At 44.5% G+C, this 13051-nt stretch overlaps 1 protein-coding gene across 1 annotated transcript; it reads left to right on the top strand.

The window, feature by feature from the left end:
• Positions 1–2285: 2285 nt before the first annotated feature.
• On the top strand, positions 2286–12823 carry dusp6 (dual specificity phosphatase 6). The gene is made up of 3 exons (XM_003221118.4): positions 2286–2975; positions 7930–8367; positions 11270–12823. Exons 1-3 carry the CDS (start codon positions 2552–2554, stop codon positions 11575–11577), a joined length of 1170 nt encoding a protein of 389 aa, XP_003221166.2. The 5' UTR covers positions 2286–2551; the 3' UTR covers positions 11578–12823.
• Positions 12824–13051: the final 228 nt, after the last annotated feature.

The following is a 13051-nucleotide window of genomic DNA, read 5'->3' as shown; positions in this document are numbered from 1 at the left end:
TTGTCAACTACATTAATTCTACAGGCCCCATCTCCACTGGCCATTTCATGCAGTTTCAAACCAGTATTGAAAAAAGTGGTTTCCTTGTACAGATGATTGCATAGAAAATCCTGGAAGCAGTTTGAGTCCTGGAAGGGGACGACACAAACCACAGAGCACTGATGTACGTTAAGGGCATTCTTTTGTTTGCATTTGTGGGAATTTCTTATCTGGCCACCACAATTCGAAGATATGTTCAAACTGCGTTAATTCGATGTGCGGTTGAAGGCTTTAATGGCCGAAATAACTGGGTTTCTGTGAGTTTTCCGTGCTATATGGCCATGTTCCAGAAGCATTCTCTCTTGCCTTTTTACCCACATCCATGGCAGACATCCTCAGAAGTTGTGAGGTCTGTTGGAAACTAGGCAAGTGGAGTTTATATATCTATGGACTGTCCAGGGTGGGAGAAAGAATTATTGTCTGCTTGAGGCAGATGTGAATGTTGCACTTGGCCACCTTGATTAACCTTACTGGCCTTGCAGCTTCAAAGCCTGGCTGGTTTCTGTCTGGGGGAAACCTTTGTTGGCAGGTGGTAGCTGGCCCTGACTGATTCTTGCCTGGAATTCCCCTGTTTTCAGAGTGTTGGGTTTTATTTACTTTCCTGATTTTAGAGTTTTTAAAACTTGATTTGCCCAAAGGAACATGAAAGTCATTGGAGATTAATTCAATCTGAGAAGTCAGCCATAGCAGAGCACCTGATGAACCAATGTGGACACAGCATGTTATTATGAAGTGAGATATTTATGTTGGCTGATAATGCTTTATGTTACTGTTTCTGCATTTTTTTTGTTTTGTGTGCTGCACCTTGAGTGCCTTGTAAGCCATTCTGAGTCTCTCTGGGAGATTGCAGGGTATAAAGTTGTTGTTGTTATAGAACATAAAAATGCTGGCCACTCTAACAACCACCATGTCAGAATACAAAGAGAAGCCACTGAAATTCACAAGCACATGGACAATTTCAACAGGAAGGAGGAAATCATGAAAATGAGCAAAATCTGGCTACCAGTGTTAAAAAAACTCTAAAATCAGGACAGTAAATAAAGAACAACTCTCAGAAAACAGGGGAATTCCAGACATGAATGAATCAGGGTCAGCTAACACCTCCCAACAAAGGATTCCCCCAGACAGGAAGCAGCCAGGCTTTGAAGCTGCAAGCTTTTCAGTGTTAATCAAGATGATCAATTGCAACATTCACTCTTGCCTCCCTTGTGCTGGCAGGACTGATGACTTGAAGGTTGGGTTGCTGACCTGAAGGTTGCTGGTTCGAATCCAACCCAGGGAGAACGCGGATAAGCTCCCTCTATCAGCTCCAGCTCCATGCAGGGACATGAGAGAAGCCTCCCACAAGGATGGTAGAAACATCAAAACATCCAGGCGTCCCCTGGGCAACGCCAGTTTTCTCACACCAGATGTGATTTGCAGTTTCTCAAGTCTCTCCTGACACGAAAAAAATTTTTTTGGACACTTCTGATTTGAGAATTCCTGCAGAGACATGATGGTCTAATTCCCCCAAAACAAGGGTCGTGGAGTTGAAAGAGATGACAAGGGGCATGCAGTTGAACCCCCTGCCATGCAAGAAAATACAATCAAAGCACTCCCTGAAGATGGTCATCCAGACTCTGCTTAAAAACCTTCAGAGGACACTCCACCACATCCCGGTTTTGGGGGGAGGGACCTCAAGCACCTTCTCTCCCCTCCCAAGCAACAACAACAGCAACCCAGCCTTGGAGAGCTCCCTGGAGGCCCCATTAGGCTGCGAAGTGGCGCGGATGCCGGGGGAGGCTGCCTTTTTGTCCCTCTGCTAATTGGACCATTTGTTGTGTAACCGCCGGGGCCGCTTTCTCGTCCAGACGCCGCCCTCCCCCGCTTTCTCCCGCGGCTGCGCTTTCCCTCTCCCCCTCTCTCTTCTTTCCCCTCCTTTCCCCTTTCTTCTCTCCCTCCCTCTCTCTCTCTCTCCTTTCCTTCCTTCCTTCCCTCCCTCCCCACTGAGCCGACGCCGCCGCTTGTTTGCCCTCGGCTTTATCCGGAGCGGAAATTCCTTTCCTTTCCGTTTTTTTTTTTTTTTTTTGTGAATGACAAACTCATTACCAATTCATCAACACCCGGACCTGTTCCAGCCGGACCGTCGCCGTGGCAACGGGGCCGTTCGGAGAGCGCTGATTGGCCGGAGCCGGAGAGAAAGGGCTCCATTGAGACGCCGCGCGCGGCGGGATCCATTGAGGAACTCCGGCTTTGGCTTTTTTTTTTTTGCAGAGGGGAGGGGCGGAGCGAGGATTAAAAGGGGACATTGAGAGCGGGATTCGGGCGGAAAGGGAGGCAGGGTGGGCTCGAGGCAGGCGGAGGAGAGAAGAAGGGAGACAGCCAGCCAGTGCACGATGCAAGAAGACTTCATTCAGGATTGATTCATTCACCCAGGGATTCATTCACCCCGAGCGGCATTAACGGGGGTTAGTTAAGCTCGGGTCTCGGCTCACTCGCTCACTCCCTCCCTTCTCGGCCCTTCCTGCCCCCGATGCTGGATACGCTCCGTCCGTCGGCGTCCATGGCGGCGCTGGGGAAGACGGTGGCGTGGCTCCACGAGCAGCTGGAGGCCGGCAACGAGCGGCTGCTGCTGATGGACTGCCGCCCGCAGGAGCTCTACGAGTCCTCGCACATCGAGTCGGCGGTGAGCGTGGCCCTGCCGGGGCTGATGCTGCGCCGGCTCCGCAAGGGCAACCTGCCCCTCCGCGCCCTCTTCGCCCGCGGGCCCGAGGAGCGCGAGGAGTTCGCCCGCCGCTGCGGCACCGACACCGTCGTCCTCTACGACGAGAGCAGCGCCTCGGGCGGAGGGAGCGGCGGCGGCGGCGGGTGGAACGACAACGCCGCCGCCGGCTCCGTCCTGGGCTTGCTGCTCCAGCGCCTCCAGGACGACGGCTGCAAGGCCTTCTACCTGGAAGGTGAGCCCCTCCGGAGGGAGGGAGAGGAAGGGGAGGGAGGGAAGGGTGCCCCGGGATTCCCCCCATCTCTCTCTCTCTCTCTATCTTGTTTTCTGCTGCCCTGGAGACTAGGGACCTCATCACGCTGGAGCTTGGATCCACCTTAAATCCACTCTAGGGAGGGGGCTTTAAACAGATCAGCCAGACAGGTCCTGGACCTCACCAAACTACAAACCCCAGAATTCTGCAGGATTCAAAGTGGAGTCAGGCTCTAGTGTGATGAGGCAACAGGACGAGGAACAACAGCTCCAAACTACAGGAAAGGAGATTCCACCTGAACATTAGGAAGAACTTCCTCACTGTGAGAGCTGTTCAGCTGTGGAACTCTCTGCTCCCGAGTGTGGTGGAAGCTCCTTCTTTGAAGGCTTCTAAACAGAGGCTGGATGGCCATCTATCTGTCCGGGGTGCTTTGAATGCGATTTTCCTACTTCTTGGCAGTGGGTTGGACTAGAAGGCCCATAAGGTCTCTTGGAATGATTCTTTCAATGATTCTTTCCTTCCTCTCTCCTGCTTTCTTTCTTTTCTGCTTTCCTTTCTCCTCACTCCTTCCTTCTTTTCTTCCCTCTTCTTCTGCCTCTGGCTCCCCCCTTCCTTCTTTTCCTTCTTATTTATTTTATTTTCCCCCATTCGTACCCCACCATTCCCATCGCCTGAAGTCCTTACAACAGGCAACAATTTGATGCCAACAACATAGTAAAGGTAAAGGCTTCCCATTTCTAAGCCCAAGAGCCGCCGTTGTCCATAGACACCTCCAAGGTCATGTGGCTGGCATGACTGCATGGAACACCGTTACCTTCCCAACTGTTAGGTTGACATATAAGTCCAAAAAAAATCAAATACAATTAAAAGCCAAACAATTAAAACATTAGTATCAGTAAAAATCATGCAAATTAAAATCATAGTCCAAGGTCTATCCATTTGTCAATCACATTAATTCACTCTTATTATTGCACTTCTTCAATTATTGCTTGAATGCTTCATCCCACAGCCATGTCTTAAGTTTTTTCCTGAAGGTCAGGAGGGAGGAGGTGGACCTGATTTCATTGGGGAGGGATTTCCATAGCCGAGGGCCACCACTGAGAAGGCCCTGTCTGTCCTCCCCAGCAATCATACAATCATAGAGTTGGAAGAGACCTCGTGGGCCATCCAGTCCAACCCCCTGCCAAGAAGCAGGAAAACTGCATTCAAAGCACCCCCAACAAATGGACACCCAGCCTCTGTTTAAAAGCCTCCAAAGAAGGAGCCTCCACCACACTCTGGGGCAGAGAGTTCCACTGCTGAACAGCTCTCACAGTGAGGAAGTTCTTCCTAATGTTTAGGTGGAATCTCCTTTCCTGTAATTTGAAACCATTGTTCCACATCCTAGTCTCCGGGGCAGCAGAAAACAAGCTTGCTCCCTCCTCCCTATGACTTTCCCTCACATATTTATACATGGCTATCATCATGTCTCCTCTCAGCCTTCTCTTCTGCAGGCTAAATATGCCCAGCTCATTAAGGTGCTCCTCATAGGGCTTGTTCTCCAGACCCTTGATCATTTTAGTTGCTCTTCTCTGGACACATTCCAGCTTGTCAACATCTCTCTTCAGTTGTGATGCCCTGAATTGGACACAGTATTCCAGGTGTGGTCTGACCAAGGCAGAATAGACGGGGAGCATGACTTCCCTGGATCTAGACACTAGACTCCTATTTATGGAGGGCAAAATCTCATTGGCTTTTTTAGCTGCCACATGACATTATAGTCTCATGTTTAACTTGTTGTCCACAAGGACTCCAAGATCTTTTTCACACGTACTGCTGTCGAGCCAGTTGTCCGCCATTCTGTATCTTTGCATTTTATTTTTTCTGCCTAAGTGGAATATCTTATATTTGTCCCTGTTGAACTTCATTTTGTTAGTTTTGGCCCATCTCTCTCATCTGTGAAGATCACTTTGGATTCTGCTCCTGTCTTCTGGATGTACTGGCTATCCCTTGCCATTTGGTGTCATCTTCTTTCTCCTTCTCTCCCTTTCTTTTCCTTCCTCCTTCCGTCTCTCTTTCTCCCTCCCTTCTTTCCTTTCTCCTACTTTCTTACTTTTGTCCTTTCCTTTCTCCTCTCTCCCTTCTTTCCTTCCTTCCTTCCTTCCTTCCTTCCTTCCTTCCTTCCTTTCCTCTTCTTCTGCCTCTGGTTCCTTCTTTCCTCCTCCCTTTTCCATTCTTCCGTTGCTTCCTTCTTTTCTTCCTCTCCTCTCTCCTTTCTTCCGTCTTTCTCCTTCAGCCCCTGGCTCTTGCTTTCCTTCTCTCTCTCTCCTTCTCTTTCTTTCTTTTTCATTCTTCTTTCCTTTCTTCCTCCTCACCCCCTCTCTCTCTTTCTTCCTCCCTTCCCCTTTTATTCTAAAGTAGCAACCTCCTTTTTCTCTCCAATTGAAGTCTTCCCACCAACATCTTTCCCAGATGGCAGAATAACTACAAGAGCCCCCCTATATATTTCTTAATCCATGCAGAGTGAAGCATCAATGACAGGATGCTGGTTTAATGAGAGTTACAACTTCCATCTTGAATTAGAAGTTTATGTAAGCTGAGTTGTCAGTCCCTGTGCAGCGATGTGCAAATCTCCCTTCAATTTTCTCTTGTAATTTTATGACACCCCAGTGCACTACTATGGGACTCTTTAGTCCCAGTAAAGATATATGCAGTGTGCCCTTGGTATCCAGTGAGGCCCCTTCTATACTGCCTTATAAAATCGAGATTATTTGCTTTGAACTGGTTTATATGGCAGTGTAGACTCATATAATCCAGTTCAAATCAGATGTGAATTATGTGTTTTAATAACGTGGCACCCTTCCACACAGCCATATAACTTAGAATTTCAAGGCAGAAAAATCCCACAATATCTGCTTTGAATTGGGTTATCTGAGTCCACACTGCTATATATTCCAGTTCAAAGCAGAAAACGTGGGATTTTATTCAGCTCTGTGGAAGGGGCCCTGGATTATATGGCAGTGTAGAAGGGACCTGAGGTTTGATTCCAGTACATTCCAGTCCCTTTCTCTACTTTGAGGTATCTAAATACCTTAGACCTTATGCTCTGAGCTGCCTTCTACCTGGGTGAAAGCAAGTTTAGGGTAGTCTCTATCCTGCATCCAACTCACAAGGGGTGGCGCCTGGTTGGTAGGACTTTGGGATAGTCATTCAGGACCATGTTTTGCAAGTTCTGAAATGCTGGAAGGGCTGAGTATGTTCTGAAGTCAAAGCACATTGGCACAAAAAGCAGGGCTGTGCCCAGGGCTAGAGAATGAGAGCATCACACCCCAAGGAGAATTCTGCTCTCCAAGTAAAAATGATCTTGAGTCTCCGACTTTCAACTTAGCATTTCAGATGAGCCTTTCGAAATACAGTTTAGGCATCCAGACAAAAGGGGCAGTCAAGGGTATCCAAATGTCAGAGTTCTAACTGCAAATCATTTTTAGTTCTCACTTGCTATAATGCTTGAAATGTGGGGCAAACCTTGCTACCCACACAGAAGAAAAAGGCTCCTACAGATCTTTCATTTCCAAAATGTCTGCTGTCTCACTACCCAGTGGTTTTCAGACTTAGGGGTGGGAGATGAAGAGGCCCATGGATTCAAACAAACAAAACCCTGGGGGTGAGTTACCAGATCAAAATGTTAAGATACCGGGTGCCTGTGGTTAACTGCCAAGGAGCTGTAAAAGCCACTGGTTACATTTGTCTGGGGTTCAAAGGAAGTCCTTTGAGACCAGGATGCCCTTCAGCTGCTAATCCTATTACCTCCTGTCTCCCTTTGTTGAGAAGGGAACTCTAGAGAGGCTTGCAAAATCTGAAGTCTTTGATGGGAAGTTGGGGGGAGGGAAGGGCTTTGCAGAGGAATCCCCTGCAAGAAACAACAACAAGCAGACTGGAAGAAGAGGAAGAAGAAGAGAAAGGTTTCCATGGTATCCCTTGAATGGGGGCTTATCTTTTTGTTTCCTTAATAGTGTGGCAGGTTTTGAAATGAATTGAATTGGTTTAGGCAGAGCCTAAGGATTTGGGGACCAGAAATACCCAATGATGAATTGAATATAGTGGTTAAAAAAGAGAAAATGGATTCACTGTGTAGCTCTGAAATTTCCTGACATCCTGACTCTTTCCCCTGCTTAACTGTAGATTTGTTTAGTGCTTGACAGTGTGGGTCAGCTGTGTCAGTAGGGTGACCTATTTCTCATCATACAGAATTGCTCTTACTGATGTGATGGAGCAGAATTCATACCCCCTTTCCTACTGGACTGCATAGGAATAGAGACCAGCATACACACCTAACCTTAATCTGACAGTCCTGAGTTAAAAAAAAGCTACTTTTTGGGCCAGAGCTGGCAATATCCTCCAGCCCAGTGGTTCTCAATCTGTGGGTCCCCAGATGCTTTGACCTTCAATTATTATCTATTGTATTGTTTAATTGTGTTATGATGTGTTGTTTTTATATTTTGTTATATTGTATTGTTTTGGGCATGGCCCCATGTAAGCTGCCCCAAGTCCCCATTGGGGAGATGGTGGCGAGGTATAAATAAAGTTTTATTTTTATTATTATTATAACTCCCAGAAATCCCGGTAAACTGGCTGGGATTTCTGGAAGTTGCAGGCCAAAACACCTGGGGACCCACAGATTGAGAACCACTGCTCTAGCCAGCATGACCAAGTACTTCTCTTCCAAAGTTCTTCAGTAAACATGAGCTCTTCAAATATAGCATTTCAGAGATCTGCAGAAGATGATCCATTTTTTTGTAACCACACTTTATTCTTTCCTCTTTTTTGGTGGTGTCTCAACTGTATAGTCTTGCAGGATTTCTCCAGTTATGCATTTCCAGTTGATAGACTTCCATTGAAGAAGAAAATCACCATGTGAGCTCCCATCCAAACTCTGTCTTTCTGCTTTTCTTCTCAGGTGGTTTCAGCAAGTTCCAGGCAGAATATGCTCTTCATTGTGAAACTAACCTAGACAGTTCCTGTAGCAGCAGCTCTCCCCCTTTGCCAGTCCTGGGTCTAGGAGGCCTCCGAATCAGCTCAGACTCTTCCTCAGACATTGAATCTGACATTGATCGAGATCCAAACAGTGCCACCGACTCTGATGGCAGCCCTCTGTGCAACAACCAGCCTTCCTTCCCAGTTGAGATCTTACCTTACCTCTACCTGGGCTGTGCCAAGGATTCCACTAATTTGGATGTTCTGGAAGAGTTTGGCATTAAATACATCTTGAATGTCACCCCCAACCTGCCGAACCTCTTTGAGAATGCTGGAGAGTTTAAATACAAGCAGATCCCTATCTCTGACCACTGGAGCCAAAATCTGTCTCAGTTCTTTCCTGAGGCCATCTCTTTTATAGGTGAGATTTCATGAATAACTGGAGTCTTTGTGATTTGTCTTCTTTCATTGTTACCTTATTACAGTGGTTCTCAATCTGTGGGTCCCCAGAGGTTTTGGCCTCCAACTCCCAGAAATCCTAACAGTTGTTAAACTGGCTTTTATTTCTGGGAGTTGTAGGTCAAAACACCTGGGGACCCACAGGGTGAGAACCACTGCCTTATTAGCAGCATGCTTTGTGTGGTCTTCCTGGTTATGCTATTAAAACGGGAAAAGATTATGAGCTTACCAGGTGTGTGGAAGCATTTTAAGAATTAAAATCAAAGTTGGCATTTGTCAGAATTCTGCAATAACATTTCTTTATCAATTTTCATGGACGTCTTTGAATTTGAGCAGAAAAACTGAAAGCAAACAAAAATAAAATACAATACAATTTTGTTTTATATTAATACTAACACTTGCCTAAAACCAGTTATTTGACTAGAAAAATTGTCATTGGTTTAATGGGTCTACTCAGATCATGTGGATTTAGGCATCTATTTAATCCAGTGGTTCTCAACGAGGGGTCCTCAGATGTTTTTGGCCTCCAACTCCCAGAAATCCCAGCCAGTTTACCAGCTGTTAGGATTTCTGGGAGTTGAAGGCCAAAAACATTTGGGCACTCTAGGTTGAGAACCACTGATTTAATCAAATGCATTCTTTTTTAAAAGATCAGCACACCCCTAACTACCAAAATATGAATCCATATGGTTGCATATTTGAACCTAGTTAGTTTTAAAATACATTATGGATATTTGTCAAGCAGTAAGTCCCATTAAATATTTAGTTCTGAGAAGAGATATATATGATTTTCCCCTTGATTCCATTGACTTCCACAAAACCTGATCACTTTTGATCTAAATGTTTTGAACAGTTTCTTTCTTAAGTTTCCCACTTTTCGCAGAGCTTCCAAAATGTAGTTTTTGGCCTACAACCCCTGGAATCCTCATTGACTGTGCTGCCAGTGGAATTTTGGGAAGTGTAGGCCAGAAAAAGTAACTTTCCTAGGCCCAGCTTTCATGTCATAAGCAGGTATACATTAAAACATGGCAAAGACTCAAGAGTAAAAGTGGACATGAATGAAAAAGTATTTTCTCCTCCTCTGTGAAATGATTCAGTTGTGTTCTCCCCACACCCGTATTGGGAGGGTGATTGCATTAACAGTGACGGAATATACCGAGCTGTAATCTGATTGAGCGAGGCTGGTGATAGGGCAGAATGTAGGTAATCTGAGCCCAGCAAGAAGAAACTGTGGGCTGCGAGCCACAAGGAAACTAATCTCCAGGCATTATAATGTACTTCCTATTACAAAGGAACCCATTTTCTAGCAATGTTGACATCCTGTTTCTCCTAATGGGCTGTCCCCTGTGACTTCTCTTTTTCTTTTAAAAGAGCTGAATGCCTTCATTGTTCGACTGCACTGCACAGCAGTTGGAGAATAATTTAATAGACCTTTGCAATCTGCTTGTCTCTCTAAAAGGGCAACATTGTAGAGCTTTCCACACTTAGCGCCATACTAGGGCGCCGTTCTTTTGGTGAGCAAGTGTTCTGCTCTGTGTTGTTGTTGCCGCTTGAAAAAGCACAGATCTTATTATCTGTGGGATCCATTAGAAGCTGTTTGCTGTATCTGGTGAAGCAGGATGTGGCTTTTATCTTCTCACATTGTGCTGCCAAGGCACTATGGCCACTTTTGCAGCCCTGTTTCTGCTGCAGGCTAACATGTCTTAATCTTTTGGGAGAATGTGGTTTTACAGAGAATCCTTGTAGTCAATTTGTCGTTAAGCTGCACAGTGGGTAGAATCGCACGGTGAAGTTTTTTGCTGTAGACCTGTTTTAGACTACAGGCCTGGGAGTTCCCTTTAATTAGTTAAAAATAAATGCATTTTGTACCTAGAAAATAGGCATATCAAGCAGAAGGCTAAGGTAGAGTGGTGTGTCTGCTTTTCTCTGTGTAGGAAATGCAGATTTTTGTCTTTTGTTAAAAATGTGCCAGGAAGAATGAGCCCTCTATGCAGACCTTGCATGTCGCTTCCCTGGATTGCAATTCTCAGAATTCCTCTGTCAGTATAGCCAGCGCATCTGGGATCTGCAACACAAAAAGCTGGGTTTCTTACAAAGATACCAGAGAGCTTCCAGTTATGTTGTCCCATAGCTGTATAATAAAGGTGGTGCTATGTAATTGGGTTAAATAGGTTAACTGCTGAGATGCATCAAGGATTTGATAAATATCTGAAAGACCTGCCTCTAACTAAAAAAAATGGGTGTATCAAGAGAAATTAGCATGGCCTGCCTCACTTGATTCCTGGGAAGGCAATGCAAGCACAATAATAATAATAATAATAATAATAATAATAATAATAATAATAATAATAATAATAATAATAATTTTATTTATATCCTGCTTTTCTCCCTCACGGGACCCAAAGTTGTTTACAACATATTAAAATCACATAAACAACAATCAAAGTACATCACAATAATGTAAGCATAATAGAATAAACAGATAAAAAAAACCCAACTACAATATACATTCAAGTTCATGAGGCATCATATCGAGACATATATTGCACTCTACTTCAGTACATAACATATATGTTCCTGTCAAATGTAATCAAAATGTAGGAAAAGAGTAGTGAGGTAAAACAAGGGATGGGGAATTTACAACCCTCCCAATGTTTTGGACTTCTCTATTCTCCATGGCCATTAGTCATCCCAGCTGGGGTTGATGGGAAGTACTGCCCACAACATCTGGAGAACATCACAGTTCTGTTGACATGCATGCCTGTGGGTCTCATCTCACTTAACATTGGGTTCTTGAATCTTTTTTTCATGTCAGATGAAAATCTTTATCTTATGGAGTCTTCCTTGTTCTTTTTGCCTAACAGATGAAGCTCGTGGGAAGAACTGTGGGGTGCTTGTGCACTGCCTAGCAGGAATCAGTCGCTCAGTCACCGTGACAGTTGCCTATCTTATGCAAAAGCTCAACCTCTCCATGAATGATGCCTATGACATTGTCAAGATGAAGAAATCCAACATTTCCCCCAACTTTAATTTCATGGGACAACTGTTGGACTTTGAAAGGACTCTGGGGCTGAACAGCCCGTGTGACAACCGGGTGCCCAGCCAACAGCTGTACTTCACCACTCCTTCCAACCAAAATGTCTTCCAAGTGGACTCGCTGCAGTCCACGTGAGTGCCAGCCAATTCCCAGCCCTTCTAGCCTTGGGTCATGTGATCATTCCTCAATGGTTCTCTTTGACAGCAGCAAACAAACACTGCACTCTTTTGTGGCCACTGCTATTGAGCAGGGGTCCGCCTGTGTGCTTAACAAAAATAAAAGGTTACAAAGTTTGAAATCTGCTATTGCAAAGGAAGGGGACTTGCTGAGTTCTCCCAGGGAAAAAGAAAAGAAATTTCAGCCGTTGTTGGTTAGGTAGGCAGCTTATTTTTGCTGAATGCACAAAATGAACAGAAAACCCGACCTATGCAGTGACTTGGAACTGAGGACTTCCAAACACGGTTAGGGGGAGAACAGACACTCTGAGCACATGTTTTCTGTGGTGAGACTGAGAGAAATGTATTTGTTGCATTTGTAATACCTGTTGTCTTCAATGAAGACTTAATTGTTTAGGGTTTTTTTCTCCTTGTGTCGATTTAGAGGAGCCAAAGAAGGGTTTCAGCTCAATATATTTGGAATATTTGTTTGCCAAGAGCTTTATCATGCTTGGTTTTTGATCGATGTAAATGTTTTAAATTGCAAATGAATAAGAGACATCAGTTTTAATGATAGGTACAAGAGGTCAATGTGAGGGATGGCATTTTTGTCATCTTTGGTAATCCATTCTTTTCTCAGTGCAAAGGTTACATCTGCAGCATGTTAAATGAGACAAACTTTCTTCCTTTGTTAGAAACTGAATGTCTGCTTTGAGGTTGTTTTGTCCATTCACACTCTGTGGATGGATAAGATCATATCAGTTCCCCCCTCTCCCTATTTTGTGGTGGTAGTCTTTCTTTCTCACTTTATATATATTTCTTGAGTGTGCCATCAGTACAGGGTCTCATTATGACTTTTTTTGGCCTTATCTTTGTAAATAGTTTAGCTTGCTTTTTTCTTTTGGAAGAGAGTTCTGTTTTCACATAGAAGGAACTACTTTTTGTTCTGCTCTAAACAAATGAGTAAAAATTGATATGTGCTAAACAGTGCATTACCTCTGTACAAACTCTTCAGGGAGCTTCACCTCAAATGCAAAAAAATTGCATTTATTTTTGTATAAAACTGGAAGTGTGTGTGAGCATTGTATAGCTGTGTATATGCAAGAGAATCTTGCATACGATGGTCAATAAGGGAGATTCTCTAATTTGCCAGTGTAAATTTGAGGTTTTATTCTAAAGAATGTAAGATCGTAAATTATTAATAAATAACTATTTTTGGCTATGGAGACGTGAACTGGTTTATCTTCTACCTAATGCATTCTGTAATGAATCCAAAGGATGGAACTTCTTATCCTTTGCAAATAGGTAGAATGATGTGACGTTTGATCTTCAAACCCTTGACCCTATTTGGAGAAGGAGATCTGCATGCATTGCCAACTTCAAGTGTGTATATTGCTTGCTGATCAGATAACAGATGATACCACCTCTGTAACCAACATTACTTTAGTTAGGAT

The sequence above is a fragment of the Anolis carolinensis genome, chromosome 5 (assembly GCF_035594765.1).
Source record: "Anolis carolinensis isolate JA03-04 chromosome 5, rAnoCar3.1.pri, whole genome shotgun sequence".
NCBI lineage: Eukaryota > Metazoa > Chordata > Lepidosauria > Squamata > Dactyloidae > Anolis > Anolis carolinensis.
Note: the sequence above shows the minus strand (reverse complement) of the source record. Positions and strands in the feature narration are given on the sequence as shown.